At 35.5% G+C, this 20,782-nt stretch overlaps 1 protein-coding gene across 1 annotated transcript; it reads right to left on the bottom strand.

Annotated features, from left to right (window-relative positions):
- Positions 1 to 74: 74 nt before the first annotated feature.
- Positions 75 to 8,687, bottom strand: LOC110648465 (SUMO-activating enzyme subunit 2). Its single transcript, XM_058141320.1, has 11 exons — positions 8,426 to 8,687; positions 8,211 to 8,300; positions 6,246 to 6,329; positions 5,941 to 6,159; positions 3,878 to 3,979; positions 2,926 to 3,384; positions 2,589 to 2,818; positions 2,097 to 2,190; positions 1,814 to 1,996; positions 1,581 to 1,678; positions 75 to 686 (listed from the first exon to the last, which is right to left on the bottom strand). Exons 1-11 carry the CDS (start codon positions 8,456 to 8,458, stop codon positions 356 to 358), a joined length of 1,923 nt encoding a protein of 640 aa, XP_057997303.1. The 5' UTR covers positions 8,459 to 8,687; the 3' UTR covers positions 75 to 355.
- Positions 8,688 to 20,782: the final 12,095 nt, after the last annotated feature.

The following is a 20,782-nucleotide window of genomic DNA, read 5'->3' as shown; positions in this document are numbered from 1 at the left end:
CAAGGGTCTTTGTTCACCATCCAATCCTGGGTACACATAGAAAGACTAATTTGAAGGAAAGATTGGTTGAAAGATTATGATCAAGTTTGAAAACTGACTATAATTTCCAAAATATTCAGGTACTTCATATTTTGTACCATTACAAAATTCCACTCTGTTAATCTTAGCTAGCTAGGAAGAATGAGCATTGTTAGAACACCAGTAAACCACAAAAGTGAAATGGTGAAACAATTAATGGTATCTACTCATCCAAAGACACTAAAAAGCTGCTACCTAATAGCAATTATGAGCACCAAAGAATCACCATTCTCCCCAATGTTACAAAATTAGGATGTCAACAAAGTTGAACCAAAAACTATTGCAACCTTTTCTTCTTGTTGTCTGTATCCCAATGATCAAGCATGACTAGTTCATCGTCTTCATCGTCAACAACATCAACCTTTTGGACTTCATTGTGATTATTAGTTTCATTGGTTGAAACCTCTGGTCGTTTTCTCTTCTTCCCAGAAATCTCAGTCCCTTCTGAAATTTCATCAAGCTCAACTGCTTTTTGAGCCTCTGTTGGTGATGCCTTTGATGTGCTCCCACCATTTCCAACTGACTTGTTATCATCCTTCTTATCAGGAGCACGTGTCCATCCAGAGAGAACCATTCCATCAGGTTCTTTCTCCTCATCAAATTCTTCCCTGTGAGAAATCAATAGAATAAAACATTTAGTTGCTAATCTGACATCAGGACAGAGAAAAAAAAATCAGCCATAAAATATTACATTAAATCTGAAAATCAAATTCTTTATAACAGTCGCATTTTATGCACAGGTTTCAGGCAGCAATGCATTGTTGTCACTGAACTGGTCTCTAATTAGTCTTTAAAACATCACAGCCATTTTAAATGGATAACTATAAAAGAAGATAACTTCTAATGGTCCACTAAAATGGATCGCAACCACTGTGTCACTTCAAAAGAAAATTCAATCCAAGACTCTAAACCACAAGACAACTTAAGAAACATTTAACTAATGAAACCATCCTCCCTCAAAATCAAATACAAACATATCATTCAACTTGACCGGCAAAGTAAACAAATTTTAATATTCTTCATTGCCACTATCATCATCATCATCACAGAGCCAATAAGTTACACCGCACGATACAAAATAATTAGGGCTATTTTCTAAGCTCTGAAGAAACACCTGAACCCATGTCATTTAATCATCAGAAAAGAAAGTGTAATCTAAGAGGGTAAGTTTAGGGGCAAAAAATTAAAAAAAAAATAAAAAAGTAACAAATTGATCTGATCATTAGTAAGGAGAACAATTTAAGAAACTATATGTGTGGCATCATGAACTTCTAGATTGCATGTGCACCTTTTTCAACTTCCAGAACAAGTTAATACAGAAGCTCTCCAATCACCATCCATAACCAGGCCAATGATATTAGTAGGACAAAGATGAAAAAGAAGCAAAGCAGAATGCAAAACTTTTCTATTGAGACCATCCACATCCTCGAACCAAAAATAGATACAGAAACCTTTCTCAAGCATAACGTGAAAAGGAATGAAACAATAAGATAAAACCAAACCTATGCTTGATATAGATATTGCAAGTGAACTCCTGTTGAAGATCTTCTACTGTGAGCATTGTTCCACCAGTAACTGAAGAAGGTAGCTCAGATAGCACCTGATTTGGAATGAGGGAGGAGAAATGTTGAAATAAAAAAAGAATAATAAATAAATAAATAAATAATCACATTAATTGCATTTCAATATATATAATACTCAGGCACTTATAATATTCAGGCACTTGATTAAATACCTTTTCAAGGTTGGCAGTATAATTTGCTATCATATCATCTTCAAGATCATCACCAACTTCATAAAGAAGTTTTGATTCATGCATAATCAATGGGAAGTTCATGCCAAGCTTGGCTTTAACTATCTTCTCAACAAAATCCCGCAACTTTGAACGGTGAGTATTAATCTCCAGCGATAGTGGTGACTATAACAATCATGAGAATATAAGCACCAGGAAACCAATGAATCAAAACACATGCAAAGGTAATTCCACAAAGTTCTAAAATAAAAAAATAAAGATCTACCTTAGAACAAACACAGCATGATTTGTTAGGTTCAAAGGGTTCCACTGGCATAAGAAGCATCTTTCTTGATGGATGTTCTAAACAATATGTCATCCTGCATGGCCATTAGATAAGATTAGAACAAAAAAGCTGCACAATAGAGCTAATATTTCAAAACTTGTAAGAATTTCTTGAAACTATATGCCACTGGCCTTACTTCTATAAAAGACAAGTAAAACATTGGCAGACTATCCATCTAAGGAAAGTAGAGAGAACGACTCCAGCCTCAAACCTCTTTGCCCCTCTTAGTTTGGAAATAACCAGGTAGTTTGAGGCTGAGGCTTACCAGAAAGTTGACCAGTTGAGTAATTAAGAAACAACTAAAAGACCAGCCTCAGCCCCTTAGACCTACCTCTCAACCACCTTTAAGAGTACTAAGGATAAAGCCACCTCATGTATATTTAAAAAATGAGAAATAAAGTTAACAATGAGGAAAAGGGAATTGAGCCACACCTGTAATTGTCAGTATCCCTTTCCAACACCTTGATTGCTTCAATGACAATTAAACCAGCTACAATTGCATTAGTCGTTGCCACAGCATGCACGATATTACCTGCAATACCTTTAGCTTCAAAGAGGCTATGCAAAGGAATCCCAAATGAAGCAGCTCGAATATTTGCTGCAGCAGTAACAAATTCCACTGCTAACTGATCATCTTTGTCAAAACTCAGGTTTCCAATCTCCTGCCAAAAAAATTCTCAATTTTACATTGGAAAGACCAAAAAAATAGCATGAAGAGGCTCAAGGATTTTATCAATCACTTCCTTAAAAGCAAGATATCAGAGCAAACCTTTTCTCTGCTTGCAAAAAATAGTTTCAAAGATTCAAGAAAAACTCTTGAATTTTCTGTAAGGCTCCATACATCCTGTGGATTCTTCAAGCCCAAAGATGCCATGGAAGACACTGATGAAAGATCATCAGTTGCACGGCTTTTATCAACATTACCATTTTGATGATTCAAGTTTTCAGGAAGAACATCCCCACTATATATGGGCTTTGGCCTAGTACAGTTTTTCCACGTCTCCTCATTAGACAAAGCCACCTCAATATTATAACCAAACACATGATCATAAATTCTCCTTCCATATTGCTCAATATCTTCATTGTTTCTTCGTTCAAATACATCTTCAGCATGTTCTGATGAGTTAGAAGCATCACTAGACCGTACATTTAAATCATTTTCCTGATTCTTGTCTCCAAAAAACTTTGCAAAAAGAAGATCCTTTGCCCAAACAATACAGTGAACAAACTGCAGTTTTAAACCAAAACAACAAATATCAATATGTGGGGCACATTGTCTTGAAAATTATGTGAAGAATTATCATAATTCTCACAGATCAAACATTTTCTTACAACTTAATGATTTAATTTCCATATTGCAAAGAGAGTAGAAAACATATGGTTAAGGCAGTTTCTAGAATGTAGAAGTCAACAATCCAAGTAAAAACCATTTACAATTAGCTATTTATCAAAATCTAAGGGAAGTCCCAAAAAAGTCCAGAAAACAAGAATGTGGGCACCTCAGACATTTACTGCAACATAATTCCATTTTTCATTCATGCTTTGAGATATTGCCTCCCAACTAAAAGAATTTACAGTAAGCTAAAGATCCAGGGTACGTTTACTTGTTTTTGTCAACAACAGGCCCAAAAAAACCAAAGAAAGCATCCACCACGCCTCACCAAAATAAATAATGTTAATAAAATTACAGCCATAAGGAACAGAACTCGATAACCATGTACCTTGGATGGAGTACTAGTAATTGTACAAACAGGATATGTCTTTGGGGCAGGTTTAGGCTGACACTCATAGCACTCTGTTTTCCCCTTCACATGCACTGTGACCTGACTCCAGAATACAGAAAAAGGATATATATATATATATATATATATATCATAATTATTAGAAACATAAGAACAAATAACAACAAGACCATCAACTTATAAACATAAACATCTTATGGTGAGTGTGTGTACATGTGTGGCAATTAAGGGAATAGAAAATAAGTAAGTTTGGCTACATCAAATAATTGAAACAAGTAGAATCAATTCTTTGAGCTGCTTAATTAGCAACTTCCAAAGCCTGTGGACCCGATGGAATACCAATTGAAATGTGGAAGTGTTTGGGAGATATGAGAGTGACATGGTTAACTAAATTATTTAATAAGATTCTAAAATAAAAGAAAATGCTTGATGAATGGAGGAGGGGCATTTTAGTACCTATTTTTAAAAATAAGGGAGACATACAGAGTTACTCAAATTATAGGAAAATTAAACTCATGAGCCATACTATGAAGTTGTGAGAGAGAGTTGAGGAGCATTGACTACGTCATGATACTTCTATCTCTCTCAATTAATTTGGCTTCATGCCCGGTCGTTCAACTATGGAAGTGATCTTTCTCATTAGAAGCTTGATGGAGAAAATATAGAGATGTGAAAAAAGATCTACACATGGTTTTATTGATTCGGAGAAAGCTTATGATAGTGTTCCAAGAGATGTCTTATGGAGTGTGTTAGAACAAAAAAGGGTATCTATTAGGTACATACAAGTGTTGAAAGATATGTATGAAGGAGCAACTACTATTGTGCGCACAGTGGGAGGGGACACAAGAGATTTTCCGATCTCAATTGGATTACACCAAGGATCAGCTATAAGCCCTTACCTTTTTACATTAGTTTTAGATCTCAATTGGATTACACCAAGGATCAGCTATAAGCCCTTACCTTTTTACATTAGTTTTAGATGAATTGACGAAGCATATACAAGAGAGTATTCCTTAGTGCATGATGTTTACGGATGATATTGTTCTGATAGATGAGACGCGAGAAGGAGTCAATAAAAAGCTAAAACTTTGGAGAAGTACTCTAGAGTCAAAGGGCTTTAAGTTAAGTAGAACGAAGACAGAATACATGCATTGCAAGTTCAGTGAAGGCCAAACTGGTGATAGGGAAGGAGTTAACTTGGAAAGAGTGGTACTGTCCTAAAGTAATCACTTTAAATATCTCGGCTCAGTTCTTCAAGTAGATGGAGGATATGAGGAGGATGTTAGTCATAGGATTAAAGCCGGATGGTTGAAGTGGAGACGTGCCACGGAAGTTTTATGTGATCGCAAGATTCCCAATAAGTTGAAAGGAAAAATTTACCGTACAGCTATACGACCGGCTATATTATATGGTAGTGAGTGTTGGGCACTGAAAGAGTCGTATGCGTCTAAAATAAAAGTTGCAGAGATGAGAATGTTAAGGTGGATGAGTGGCCATACTAGACTAGATAAAGTCCATAATGAGAGTATTAGAGAAAAGGTAGGAGTGATGCCAATTGAGGATAAGTTGAGAGAAGGGAGATTGAGGTGGTTTGGTCATGTGAAGCGTAGACATACGGAGACTCCAGTTAGACAAGTAGAGCACATTAAGTTAGAGGATAGAAAAAAAAAAAAAAGGTAGACCTAAATTGACTTGGAGGAGAGTAGTACAACATGACCTAGAAGCATTACACATTTTTTAGGATTTAACCCAAAATCGTTTAGAGTGGAGAAAGCGAATTCATATAGCCGACCCCAAATTTTTTAGATAAAGGCTTAGTTAAGTTTAGTTGGGGGGGGGTTGGTGCAAATGAAAAGCCAGAAACTTCAAATAATTGGTCATACAACCACTTTGAATGAAAAACTTGTAGACCAAAGAAACGAGGGGGAAAAAGATGAATAAATTCAGAAATAAACCCATTAATCAAATGACATAAAATAAAATTAAAATAATAATGCCTTTAGTACATTCTTGACAAAGGGCAGTACTTAACAAAAGATCACCTGTCCTAAAAACCCAGTAGTCCCACTTTCAACCAAAGGAACTTCAGCTGCCAAGCAAAGACGGTTCACGTGTCGCCTTGCGTCCAAATTGTCAAGACCATTCAGAACAACACTAAACTGCTTGAAAAAGTCAACATTGAAGTTAGAATCTTTCACGTTTGCATGGTATGGCGTAATGCTTATGTGAGGCCTAAATCGTAACACAGCATCGCGAGCGACCTGGATGAAACATTTAATACAAATAATATCAATGTACAATTAAACATTGCCCATGAGAGCAAAAAATGATGATGGAAAACAATGACCTTGGCCTTTGACTGCCCAACATGTGATTGCCGGAACAAAAATTGTCTGTTAAGGTTACTGACTTCTATTGTGTCCATATCAATCTGCAGATAGATACAAGAAAATACATCAACCAATATTGCAACAGATCAAGAGTCTAAAGACAAAATCTAGAAAAAAATGTCCTGTGCAATTGAAATTTCAATGCAAAACCATTTGTTCATTCTTGAGATTATAATATCTCCTTAATTTTCTTACAAGAAATTCAAGAATGGTAGCAATAAAATTTGACTTCTACATAAGAAAATAGATGTCTAGCCACAAAAGCAGTTACGTAGATTGCACGTAAATAACAGCCTACTGAGGAAGCAATCATTTAGTCCTGCATCCTCTTACTTTTCAGATGTTTCCCATCTCACATAGTTTGCTGATGATTTAAGTCATGATACAACCAAGAAAAAAAGGCCATGAAATTCCATCTCTATTAATGCAGATTCAGATAAAGGACAAATAGAACCTGCAGTTTCAGTTTGTGTTGGAGCCCCCACTTCAAATTTTCCATTGAGCAATTCAAGGTTTAAGTTCAATTAGCAACATAAGAATTACAACTGTAACCAAAAGTAAAAAAGCTATTTGCTAGATTGTGCTCAAACCAACCTACCCTTCTTTTTTTACCAAGGGAGTGCAACTGACCTAGTCACCTCTGTTTCAAGTGACTCCTCCTAGTTCTCACTACCACCCATTAACAAACATCTCACTAGAAACACTTCCACCACTGTCTTTGACTCTAACAACAAAAAAATTTATTGATATCTGTAATAAAAACTTTTATAGAACAGTGGTCAATCTATCTATGTCGTATGAGAGTGAATGTCGAGCATCTAAGATACAATATACACACAAAATGAGTGTTAAAGAAATGTAGATGTTAACATGAATGTCCGGTAATATGATAAAGGATAAGAACAGAAATGACCACATCCGCAAGAGTATGCATGTAGTGCACATTAGGGATAAAATGAGAGGGTCGATTAACATGGTTTGATCATGTCCAACATAGAATATCTAATGCCCCAATACTGAAGTGTGATAAGCTAGTGGTGGAAAGGTTGAGAAAGTAAAAGGGAAGACCTTAAATGACAAGAACAAAAGTAGTATCAAATGACTTATAATTTCTAAATATTGATGTGAATTTGGTTTCAAACAAACTAAATGGAAAAAAATAATCCATATAGCATATCCAAATGAAGACTTCAAGCAAATAGCCACCATTAGCTCCTAATGAACCTCCTTATGCAATCCTTCGCCACTGCCTCTTAACATCCCATAAAAACAAACATAAACCATCAATAAATCATAATCCCACAATCTAAGTTGTATATCATACCTATTTAACTAGAAAGTCACAACCAACAACAGTAACACAGAACCACACCAAAATTTGCAACAGTACTGCAACCATGATGAGTTCTCATACCACAAAAATTCTGCCAACTCACCACCCTAGGTTTCCCTAGAACATGCATAACATGCAACTCCCAATAGCAAAGGATCACTCCACTGAAAACAGTCTCAACACATCATTCACACAGCAAACCCTGTCACCTCCACATCTGACATGCAAGACAGCCTTGTACTTACAAAAATAGCTTTAACTATAAATAATTTCATGAACATTGGTGACTTCCAATTTTCACAAATAATAAAAATTTGTAAAAGAATAACAAAATTCTCAGAAATCTTTCAACAGACTATTAATCCTTACCAGCTATGATATTCTTCATATTGAATTACACGGGCTCCAATTTATGAACAAATGAAACAATAATCACCAAGACATGAAATAAGGCTAAACCAGCGTAATCAGTCGGTTTAAACCCTAGAAACACTGATATAAGTACAACCCAGAAAAGCAAAAACCTAAAAACAAGAGAACCCATTTCTAAAATCCCATTAAAAATAAGAGAGGCAGGTGAAATACTCACGATATGAATATCTTGAAAGCCAGAGAGAGCAAGTGTCTTGAGTAACTCGCAGCCAATACCACCTGCTCCAACCATAAGAACTGTGGCACCCTAAAATACCGAGAAAAGAAGAAAACCCTTAAAATTCCCATTCAATTGAGCAACCAAAGAAATTAAAAAAATAAATAAAAACCATGGAAACAATAAATAGAAGAAAGTTAGAATAATTTCAGTACCTTAACAACATTAGCGTGGTGGAGGGAAGCCATGTGCGTTGACAGAGAGAGAGAGAGAAGAGAAAGAGAAGGAGCAGAAGGGACAAAGAAGAGTGAAGAAGAAGTTGGAGTCAGTTACTAAAATGGTTAGTTATAGACCAAAAAAAAAAAAAATAACAGACATAGAGAGAGGGAAGGGAGAGTGGGGAATCGAACACGGGACGTGAAAGAAGGTGTAGAATCTGGATCCTGGATAGGCCAGTGACGAGCTCGAAGAGCATGAAATGAAAGGGCGGCACGAGAAGCTGTGGACACTTGGCATTAGGTAATTGCTTGGAAGCCGAGTCGACTCCCAACTGCCCACCTTTTTTTTTATGGATTTATTGAAGTCATATGGTAAGCTCAATCTGTTTATATATATATATATATTCCGCAACATGCGTATATTATTATAAAAATTATGTAAATAAATTATTTAATAAATTTTATAAATAAAAAAAGTAATTATAAATTTGTAATTTGTAAAAGAAAAATTTTATTTTTATAAAACATAAATATTTTTTATCGAGTAGAAAATATAAGTACTTTTATTAAATATTAGTTTTTTAAATAGTATATTATATTATTTATATTCATTATATATATTTATAATTTATTTTTTTATATAATTTTTTTATATGATACAATATTACTATAATATATTAAATTTTCAATAACCTATTAAATTTAGCCCGTTAGCTATTTAGGTAGTTTATTATAGTTTAGGGTTATACCATCTTCTATACTATTCTTGATAATGCACGTAATATATTGCTTTTATAAATAAATATTAAAAAAATGTATATTTATATAAAAATAAATATTAAAAATTAAATTAATTGATTAAATTATAGTCTAAATTTTATATTGATAATCTTTTGCAATAAATTATTAATTAATCAACTATATAAAAATAATTATTCTAATATAAAAAATAAAAAAGTTGCTTACGTGACTGGAGCACTCACAAAGCATTTGAATTGATTTTGAAAGACTTACGACAAAGTTTGTGCTAAATTGATAGAAGGCAAGTTAAAAGAGAAACTTTTGGATATTTTGTTATTGATTTTATTTTTTGAAGCATCACAATAAAATGATTCATATTTTGTATTTTTCAATAATCTTTTTCAAATCATCTTTAATCAAAATGAATGATGGGTCATTCGTGTGTATTGTGCAAGTGTTCAACGTCTATCAATTCTATTCGATTCGAGCTCAGTCGCAAAATCTCTCAAAGTCTGGGGCTAAACAATTGGTTACACTTTTAGTTGAATCAAAATGTAGAAAAATAGAGAAAAAATAAAAAATTTCTATTAAAATTTTAAAAATTAAAAGCCACGAAAAGTATATACAATAAATATAAATAATATAGTTATATTTTCAATACCATAATTAATAATTATATAAAAATATTAAATTTTAAATTTAAAAGATATATTAACTGATTCAATCATAAATAAAGAAAAAAACTCAAAAAATTATTAAAAAAATAAATAAAAATACTAAACGAAGATATATATATATATATATATATACACGCGTTTGATGATTTATATTATTTATAAAAATATTAATAAAAAATTAGTATCAATAGCTATTTCATGTATATTTGTCGTTAATAACTTTTAGCGACAATAAATCTATCGCTAATACTTTTAACGATTAAAGGTTTATTCATATTAATTCATTGCTAAGCTATAGTTTTTATAAATAATTTCAATTTTTAAATATTATTATAATTGATATAAATTAAAATTTTAATATTATTTTAATAATAATTATACTTAAAACAAAAATCATGTTATAACTCTAATTTTGTGATTCTATAATTTTAATCCTATAAATATTATTAAAAAAAATTTAATTTAATTGGTTTACCATTTAAAATTGATTTCCTATTTAAAATCAAATTTTATTTTATTAAGAAGTATAATTCTATTGAGAATTTTTAAATAAACTAATTAATATAAATAGTAACTAATATTAATTATAATGCTACAATTTCTAAGTCAAAGTGGAAGCAGAAAGCTGCCTTTACGCATGCATGTATAATTTTTTAAGAGATAAGGGCATCAATAGCCTAACAACAAAGATTTCATATAATTAATTGTCAATAACAATTAGAGTGTAAAAACAAGTAGAATTTGGGAATTCAATTATTATAACAAATTTTATTGCGTTAGTTTTTAAAAAGAATTATATAAACTTTTATTAATTTTAATATTTATAATATATATTAATCCATCTATAAACTACCATTTATTTATAACATCGACTATGTCATGACGCTTCTATCTCTCTCAATCAATTTGGCTTCATGCTCGGTCGTTCAACTATGGAAGCAATCTTTCTCATTAAAAGCTTGGTGGAGAAATATAAAGATATGAAGAAAGTTCTATATATGGTTTTTATCGATTTGGAGAAGGCTTATGATAGTGTTCAAAGAGATGTCTTATGGAGAGTGTTAAAACAAAAAAATGGTATCTATTAGGTACCTACAAGTGTTGAAAGATATGTATGAAGGAGCAACTACTATTGTGCGCACAGTGGAAGGAGACACAAGAGATTTTCCTATCTCAGTTGAATTACACCAAGGTTCAGCTATAAGCCCTTACCTTTTTACATTATTTCTAAATGAATTGGCGAAACATATACAAGAAAGTATCCCTTGGTGCATGATATTTGCGAATGATATTTGCAAATGATATCTCAGTTGAATTACACCACCGCCATCCAATGTTTCTCACTTCCTCTCGGTCAAGTTAAGCTCCAACAACTATTTGTTATGGCATGCACAAATCTTGCTATTACTTAACAGTTATAACTTGGCTGACCACATATCAGCTACCTATACACCACCAACACCAAACCTTGAAGATGGTACCATAAATCCACAATATACCTCTTGGTTTCAAAAGGATCAGCTAGTGTTAAGCTGGTTTTTTTGCTCAATCTTTGAGACTTTACTTCCTCACTTAATAGGTGTTAAGACCGCAAAGGAAGTCTGGAGAAAACTACAAACTATCTTTTCCTCAAGCTCAAGAACTCAGATCCAACAGCTTCAAAAGCAGTTAAAACACTTAACTAAAGGGACAGAGTCCATTGATTCCTACATGCGAAAGGCATAGTCCATCTACAATCAACTTGCAGCCTTGCAATCTCCAATATCCAAGGATGTATTGGTTGGAGACATTATTGAAGGATTGGGTTTTGTTCATCGTCCCTTTACAAGGGCACTTGAAGCTCGTCATGCACCAATAAAGTTCGATGACTTATATGCTCTCCTTTTAAGTGAAGAAGCGCAATTGAATCTGGATGCACTAATAGTGGATAATAGTGTTCCCCTAACTGCACAAGTTGTCACAAAGACATAGAATTATAGGCCTAACAGGGGCGACCATGGACTATGACGTCATTATAATAACAGGGGCAGTCGTTATTCATATAATACTCCAACTTCCTCTCCATCTCCACTTACTTGCTATAACTGTAATGGTACATGTCATATGGCACGTCAATGCCCATTGCCCATATCATCCTCTCCCATGCCTCCCAGTTAAAGACCAATCACCAATTTTACCACCGCACAACCAAGGTTCACTCAATCTTGGACACTTGACTCAGGAGCAAATTATCATGTCACTGCTGATCATGGGAATATCTCCAACTCTACCCCTTATCATGGCAACGATGTTGTCACTATTGGTAATGGTACTTCTCTTCCCATAACTCATTAAGGGTCTTCTTATATGTCTTCTAATAATTATCGTTTTCTTCTTTGTGATATTCTTTTCTCTCTTTCTATTCAAAATAATCTTTTGTCTGTTTATGCCTTTACAGCAACTAACAATGTTTCTATTGAATTTTTCCCTAATGGTTTTCTTATTAAGGATATCCCCACGAGGCGGGTTCTCCATCAAGGCCAGAGTAAGGATGGCTTATACACCATGTCATTGCAATCCACCGGTTCTACTCCTCCTATTGCTAATATTGCTACAATAAGTACTTGGCATGCTCATTTAGGACATGCTAATTCTAGGATTGTTACTCATGTTCTTCATTCAAATAAGTTATAATTCAATAAAGTTGATTCTTTTTCAAATCCATGTAATGCTTGTCAAATTAGCAAAGCTCATAAATTACCTTTCAGTGATTTTAGCTCTCAAGTGAGCAAACCTTTGGAATTGATTTGCTCTAATGTTTGGGGCCCTTCTCTAGTGCCCTCAGTTGATGGTCATCATTATTATGTGATTTTCTTTGATCACTATAGCAAATATGTGTGGATTTATTTTCTTAAACAAAAATCTGAGGTGCTCAATATTTTCATCAAATTCAGACATATAGTTGAGATATATTTTGACTTACCAATAAAATGTTTCCAAGCAGACTGGGGAGGTGAATATCAAGCTCTTTCTAAATATCTTTCAGAAAATGGAATAACCCAACAAATTTCATGTCCCTATACACCAGAACAGAGTGGATGTGCAAAACGCAAGCACAGACATATAGTAGAAACTGGTCGTGCTTTACTTCATCACTCATCTATGCCTATGAAATATTAGAATTATGCCTTTGAAACAATAGTTTATACCATCAATAAACTCCCATATGTTCATACTGCACCATCCATAGCTTTTGAACTATTGTTTCACACATCACCAAAATACACTATTTTAAAAGTATTTGGTTGTTTATGCTATCCTTGGCTCAAACCTTACACCAAAAATAAATTGGTACCTCGCTCATCTCCATGTGTTTTTATGGGGTATAGTAAATTACATAAAGGTTATATCTGCTTGGATCATATCTCTGGCAAATCTTATATCTCATGACATGTTGTCTTTTTTTAACAGGTATTCTCATTTTCTGCAAACATTGATAAGAGCTCTAGTTCTCCTGCTTATGATAATGGACCAATCCTTCTTCCACCTATTCTCGCACCCATGAGTGAACTATCACAAACATCTCCTACCGTCCCTCAGTCCACATCTACGGCTAGAATTTTAAGCCCACCTCCACCATTATAACCTTTATACGTTCCTGCACCATGACAAAACACACCACCCAACACACCAATTTCACATCCCTGTCTCCCATCACATCACACCTCCCAACTCACACCACCAAGTGTGAATCATGGTACCCCTTTACCCGTGTCATCCTCACCAGTCAACACCTCAACCTCCCATCTTCTTACCTGAAGTTATATCACCTCTCCTCTCACATCACAAAATAATGACCTATCCCTTATAGCTGATTTCCATGACTATTCCTCATCTCCATCATCTTTTACCATAGCTATGCAATCTGATAATCAACCCCCACATCCAGCAAAAACTCATCCCATGATTACTCATTCCCAAACTGGTTCATTAAAACCAAAGCTTCTAATGGCTACTAAATCCTTACCTGAACCTCCAACATGTTATAACAATGCTGCATTAGATTCTAATTGGCATAAAGCAATGGATGAGGAAATCACTACGCTCATGAAGACGAGAACTTGGGAGTTAGTTCCTCCAGCTACTGCCCAAAACATCATAGGATGTAAATAGGTTTATAGAGTAAAGTAAAAAGCAGATGGCTCTTTAAACCGCTACAAGGCCCGACTTGTTGCCAAAGGATTTCATCAGAGACCAGGCATCGATTTTATTGAAACTTTCTCCCCTATAATCAAGCCAGTAACTATAAGAGTGGTTCTTTCTCTTGCTATTACAAATGGTTGGCCAATCCAACCTCTTGATGTGTCAAATGCATTTCTTCATGGTGATTTACATGATAGTGTCTTTATGATGCAACCACTAGGGTATGACTAAAAATGACCTAACCATGTTTGCAAACTCAAGAGGTCCTTGTATGGCTTACGTCAAGCTCCAAGGCAATGGTATGCCAAATTTAAAGAAGTAATCTTACAACTCCATTTCAAGACATCCAGTGCTAATAGCTCCTTATTTATCTACAATGATGGTAAAACTAAAGCATATTGCCTCATTTATGTTGATGATATATTGCTCACAAGCAACACCACCAACTTTGTGACTCACATCATCGGGTGCTTAAAAGAAAAATTCATAGTCAAAGAACTAGGCCCTCTTGACTATTTTTTAGGTGTCGAAGCATGTCACACACCATCCGGTATTTTACTAACTCAGCAAAAATATGTTTGAGACCTCTTATGCAAAGCCAAAATGGAGAATTGCAATGGAATGTCAACCCCAACATGCCCAACTACAAAGGTCAGTTGTACCCAATGAGACCCTGTTCAAGAACCTCAACTCTATAGAAGTATAGTAGGAGGCCTACAATACCTGTTAATTACTCGTCTAGATGTTGCTTTTGTTATACAAAAAGTATCTCAATTTTTACAACATCCAAAAGAGCCTCATTGGACAGCAGTTAAGCGAATCCTCCATTACCTGAAGGCTACCCGAAGTTATGGCCTTTTAATTACTAAGTCTCCTAATCATAATTTAACTGTGTACTACGATGCAAATTGGGCAAGTAGCATTGATGACTGAAAATCTACTACTGGCTACACAATATATATATGGGCAAGAACATAGTTTCTTGGAGTACCAAGAAACAACCAACTGTTGCAAAATCTTCGATAGAGGTAGAATATAGAGCTGTTGGAATGGCTACTATGGAGGTCATGTGGTTGCAGTCTCTTTTTCATGAAATAAGACAACCCATGACACAAATATCCATCATATGGTGTGACAATATTGGCGAAACTTACTTATCTGTTAATCCCATTTTTCATGCACGAACAAAGCACATCGAAGTTGATTATCACTTTTTGCGTGATAAGGTAGCCAAGAAAGAACTTCAAGTGAAATTCATCTCTTCTAAGGATCAAATAGCAGATTTACTAACAAAAGCAGTATCTCGGATAAGATTTTTGCAATTGCGACCACTTCTTGCAATTAGATCCACAAGTGGCTCTAATTGAGGGGGCATGATACAGATTGTATTTATGTATAACTCTTCATGTATATCTAGATGTGTATTACTTGTATACCTTAGCTAGGATACCTTTTGTACATCTAATCCTTATCATGATTAATGTGTATCACTTGTATATCTTAGCTAGGATACCTTCTGTATATCTGATCCTTATCATGATTAGCTTGTACATGTTATATATACAGCATCATCATTTAATAAAACATAACATTCGATCAGTACCAAACTCTATAAGAAGGAGTCAATAGAAAGTTAGAGCTTTGGAGAAGTACTTTAGAGTATTTAAGTTAAGTAGAACGAAGACAGAATACATGCATTGCAAGTTCAGTGAAGGCCGAACAGGTGATAGGAAAGGAGTTAGTTTGGATGGAGTGGTATTGCCCCAAAGTAATCACTTTAAATTTCTCGGCTCAATCCTTTAAATAGATGGGGGATGTGAGAAGGATGAGTTTCACCTGTTTACAACCCCGCAAGTGCACGGATCGCTAACAAGTAATAAAGTAATTAATAAAGTATCATTTCCACGAGAAATTTGATTAGTAAGTACCAATCTACACAGTAATTTTAACTGTTTAGGCTATCGAATACTGAGGAAATGAAGTTTGTTTATTTTAAACACTAGAATGATAAACTTAAAATGATATAATCTATTTTGAAACAATTCTGGAATTAAGATTTCACACTTGAATCTTACTATGGATGTTATCTTGTTTATTTACTGGATTGAGAATCGTTTGCCTTAATGGAAATTAGCCCTAAGGTATCCTAAGTCCTCTCTCAAGGCATCTAGGGTGTATTTTAATTAACTTAAACTTGACTTTTATGGTGATCAAATTAATTAAAACCCTTTAAGGCCTTTGACCAATTTTGAAATTCCATAAAAGTATCAGCCTATGTCTAAATCAGAATTCCTAGGTTCAAAATCTTGATTTTCTAATATTAATCTTCACTTTTCAGTCATTCAATTAATATCTATAATCAATACTAAGTGGGTACCAACATATAGCATGCATTAAGATCACAAGAAATTAAATCAAGAAACAAATCTCAAATCCAATAAATAAAACTTAATATTTATCCATAATAATGATTACAAGCATTACTCTCCCAATTCCAGAATATGAAAACTACTCACTCATGGTGAGTTCAGCAAACATCATGATAAAAAGGTAAAGACAGTAAAAAGAAATCATCTAGAAGAAATAAAATAATAAAAATCTGTTTAAGAAAATGGAATGAAAGAACCAAAGAGGGTTTGCAGCTTTGATCTTGTGGAACTTCGGCTGGAAAACTCCTCTTGATACTGATATTCTTCTCCTCAAGACGGCTAGAGAGAATGCAGAAGCGAGCACTCTTTGAAACTCCTAAAAAGTGCTGTAAAAGGATTGATCCCCCTCTTGGATGTTTTCTGTTTCTATTTATAATAGCTGTTCTAGGGTTAGGTCATTTTGAGTCCAAAAAGCCTTAGGAGTCTGATTTGAATGTGTAAACAAGAGCAGGAATTCGGGTTATAAAATTAGCTGCTGCATGGTACATGACCCGTGTGTCACTACACGGCCCTGGGCCGTGTAACTTATTAGAGCGGAATTGCGGAGTCTTGCATTGGCATAGAGACTTACACGGGTCTGCGTTGTCTACATGGGCCTGGTTACACGGGCCATGTACTTTTGTTCTCAGAAAATTCTTCAAGCTTGTGCCCGGCAGAGACTTACATGAGTCTCTTCAGATTACACGGGTCCAATTACATGACTCGTGTACTTTTGTTCCTCCATTGGCTCTCTGGCTTTCATCTAGCAGAAGGTTACAAGGGTCTGTAGCTTTGCTTACATGACCCGTGTACTTTGTATCAGCAGCAATTCTCAGTCTTTTGACCTTTCCAAATTTCCTTCCTGACTCCTATGCCCTGGGGCTTTACCCAAACACCTGAAATGATGCAGAAAATATGGAATTAAGGGCTTGACAATAGAAATTACAAAAATTAATGAAATCAACTACTATGCATGAGATTACTTACCTAAATGCCACGAGATAGTATACAAATGTGCTTAAAAACATTTATACAATTCAAGTGTATCAAATACCCCCAAACTCAAACTTTTGCTTGTCCTCAAGCAAAACAAAACTTTGTTTTAAAACACATTTTAGGGAAAAACTTAGGAATATAACCAACAATTTAATAAGCACATAATTAAACTCTTCCAATCCTTCATACCATTTACCCTCTTTCAAGGCATATGGGTTCTAATAGCTGCCTGTTTGGAACTTCACCTCCTTTCATGGTGTTTCAACTAATTATTCCTCTATACAAGGCCATTAATAAGTCACAAATAACCTATTTTATTAGGATAGACTTGAGAAATACTTACTTCCCCAAATTTGCCTCTATTGTGGATAATTGTGATGAAGTAACTCAATTCCAACTCCATAGGCATATCTCAATTTTCTATTTCCACTAATGTAGTATACACTTTTCAAAAGATTAAAAGGTCTTTAAAAGGGTGTAATGGGGCTAAAGGGATAATGACTTGGTTGCCAATTAAAGGTTTATAGGGAATGCAAATACGAGGATAGCATTTATGTATAAAATACTAAGTATACTAAGTTTATTCTATTGATTTTGTATGGAGAGGAGGGGCTTTTGATTTTTTATAGTGCCAAGCATGCTTCCATGATACTTATCTTGGGACTTCTCTCTTTTTTTTTTTTTTTTTATGTCCCTTTTGTCTTCTCCCCCAAACTCATTGCTTTTGCTGGGTTGAAAAGATAAATTTTTCTTTGATTTCAATTGCACACTTGCACTCTTTCTCGAGTTCTTCATCCTCTCTCTATTTTCCTTTTTGCACTTAATATACTTTTTACTTATGCATTTAGCTTTCTCAAAAGGTAGTTATGTATTTAGGCTAAGGGCTAGGTCAATAATTATGGGTAAACAAGGAAAATCATATAGGTAAAAATATAGGCTCAAGTTGGGTGCAAGGGACATGTTGTCACTAAGGGTGGCTAAGGCTTAATTAGGCTATATTAAAGAATGCCTTAATCATTTTTTCATCAAGCATATGCTAGGATTTCGCCTTGATAGGTCCAAGAGATATGTTTTAGAGCTGGTGAGGCATTTTCTGATTTGTTTATATTTCAAGAAATTTCTCCTAACTTCACAAGTTCGATGTGATAAATAAATAGTTATGAAGGAGTTTAACTAGTCTAGTTCCACTAAAGAGATTAGGTTTTTCACAGACAACATGTTAAAATCCCTTTTTGCCTATTCAGATACATTCATTCCTCTATCCCGTGGAGTCCAATTATTAGCTTACTAGAAATCGGTTATAGTTCTAAGTTTCACAATTCAAAGTTCAAAATTTTCAAAAATTTTTTAATATTTTTCTGAAATTTTGATACACAAGAATAATATAGCTGAAATTAAGCAATGTAATGATATGTAAGACAAGAAATGCACTTATACCCCCCCAAACTCGAATCGGACATTGTCCTCAATGTTAACATAATATGCAAAATTATAGAAAATGTACAAAAATAATAAAAAAGCATATTATTTATTAAGCATGGAAAGGTTTGGACAAAAAGCAAATAAAAGAGACCTATGATTGCAGTTTAGGACTAAGGTATGCAAGATTTTACAATAGAGAACCTATCCTATAGTCCTAGCTCTAAAGGGTCTCTGATGGTGATGATGGCGACGCTGGCTCCTCTTCATCGAGCCTCTCTATTAGCATGTCCAGCTTGTTGTGGGCTTTCTGGAAGTTGTCCTCGATTGCTCGCATCCTGTTGTTGATGGTGGTCTCCAAGTGCTGTAGGTATGCGAGGACCGAGTCTGTGGGTGGTGGTGTGTATGGAGGCACTCGAGTGGGGGACTCATGAAACAGTGGCTCTTGGGCTTCTGCCTGTGGCTGCGAAGTCTCGCCAGGTCCTTCTTGTGCTTCATCTCTCCGAGGGATGGCATTCCCTTCGACATCAAGCAGGTAGTAGGTGTTGCCAACCTTCTTACATATCCCCTTGGATATGCAGATGGTTTGATCGATTCTTGATGTTCCGCTGACGGAGCGCAACCTGTGATGTCCTGGGACGAATTCGAAGTGGAGGGCGATGGCTGTAATGAGGCCAACAAGCACGATGTGCCCGGTAGGCTGATGACAGAGGCGGCAGAGGTGGTTGCATAAAAAGAAGCTGGTGCTATAGCACTGCCCGGTGACCATACACCACAAGAAAAAGAGCTTGCTGGCATTTACTACGCCAATGCTGTCACCACGACCCATGATGGTGTGTGCGGCTAACCAGTGCATGTAACGCAGAGCTGGACTTGTGATACCAGAGGATTTTGACTTACTGGAGTTATACAGCTCCATGTTCGGGGCTGTGGAACTCCAGAAGTTGATGCTGTTGTAGAGCATGCGGTTCTGAGGGATCTCTTGGTGGCCGGTGCTGTCGAAGTCAAAGATGGCATTGAACTCATCTACATTCATTACCCGATCGACACCAAGGAGGCGAAATTCAATTCTGCCTCTATCTTCCCTGTCGGTAGGCCATAAGGTGGCCTTGAAACTGCCCAAAAACTCTAGTGTGGTGTCCGGTATGCGAGAAATTGGAGTTGGATGAACCTTGTCCACCCGATGCTATCGAGTAGTCCGTTGATTTTTTTCCTACAGCCTGATTTGCTCTAGTAGTGCGAAATCCATGTATTTTGTGGAGCTAATTTTTTGGGTGTGAAGCCGGGTGCACATGGCCTTGTGGGCATCATCACAGAATCCCCAAGGAATGGAGATTTTGGGTTCTAGAGCGGCTTGTGGCTGGAGTTATGGTTGAGGAGAGGCTGCCCTTATTCTTGGGTGTTGGGGTGTCAGCTAAGGGAGAAAAGGTGAAGATTCTCCTCCTTGCCTTGAGGAAGAGCCCATTCTTCGTGCAGATCGCTTTACAGGAGCCATTGATCAGTTTTGGGAAAGAGAAGACTAGGGTTTGGTGAAGGGAGAAGAGATTTGAGGGGTTTTTATAGACTAGGAGGGGTGGAGATGAAGGGTTTTGTCTTTATGAATGGGTTTAAGGCGAGGGGTGTATTTAAAGAGCCGTTAGGACTCTTCGTTTCGCCCGTTTCGTGCCCCAGGAGTCACGTCTGCGACATGATACACGAGTCGTGTATCACTATATGGGTCCCAACATGTGGGGCCGTGTAAATTTCTGCCCGAAAATTTCAAATTTTGTCTTAGTACACAGCCCATGTAAATGAGCTCTGGGACCCATGTAACTTTCTGCCTCTCTCGTTGCTTTGCTGAACATGTTACACGGCCCGTGTAAATTACAAAGGGCACCCGTGTAACTTTCTGTCCTCAAATTATTCTGCCAGTAACATTACACGGACTGTGT

The sequence above is a fragment of the Hevea brasiliensis genome, unplaced genomic scaffold, assembly GCF_030052815.1.
Source record: "Hevea brasiliensis isolate MT/VB/25A 57/8 unplaced genomic scaffold, ASM3005281v1 Scaf1, whole genome shotgun sequence".
NCBI lineage: Eukaryota > Viridiplantae > Streptophyta > Magnoliopsida > Malpighiales > Euphorbiaceae > Hevea > Hevea brasiliensis.
Note: the sequence above shows the minus strand (reverse complement) of the source record. Positions and strands in the feature narration are given on the sequence as shown.

What these genes read in the sequence shown, in the direction of transcription:
- LOC110648465 (XM_058141320.1), bottom strand. Translation starts at nt 8,458, where the DNA reads ATGGCTTCCCTCCACCACGCTAATGTTGTTAAG. An exon ending in CATGCTGTGTTTGTTCTAAG is followed by an intron (nt 1,997 to 2,096) that starts GTAGATCTTTAT and finishes TGATTGTTATAG; the next exon opens with TCACCACTATCGCTGGAGAT. An exon ending in AATATCTATATCAAGCATAG is followed by an intron (nt 687 to 1,580) that starts GTTTGGTTTTAT and finishes GATTTCTCACAG; the next exon opens with GGAAGAATTTGATGAGGAGA.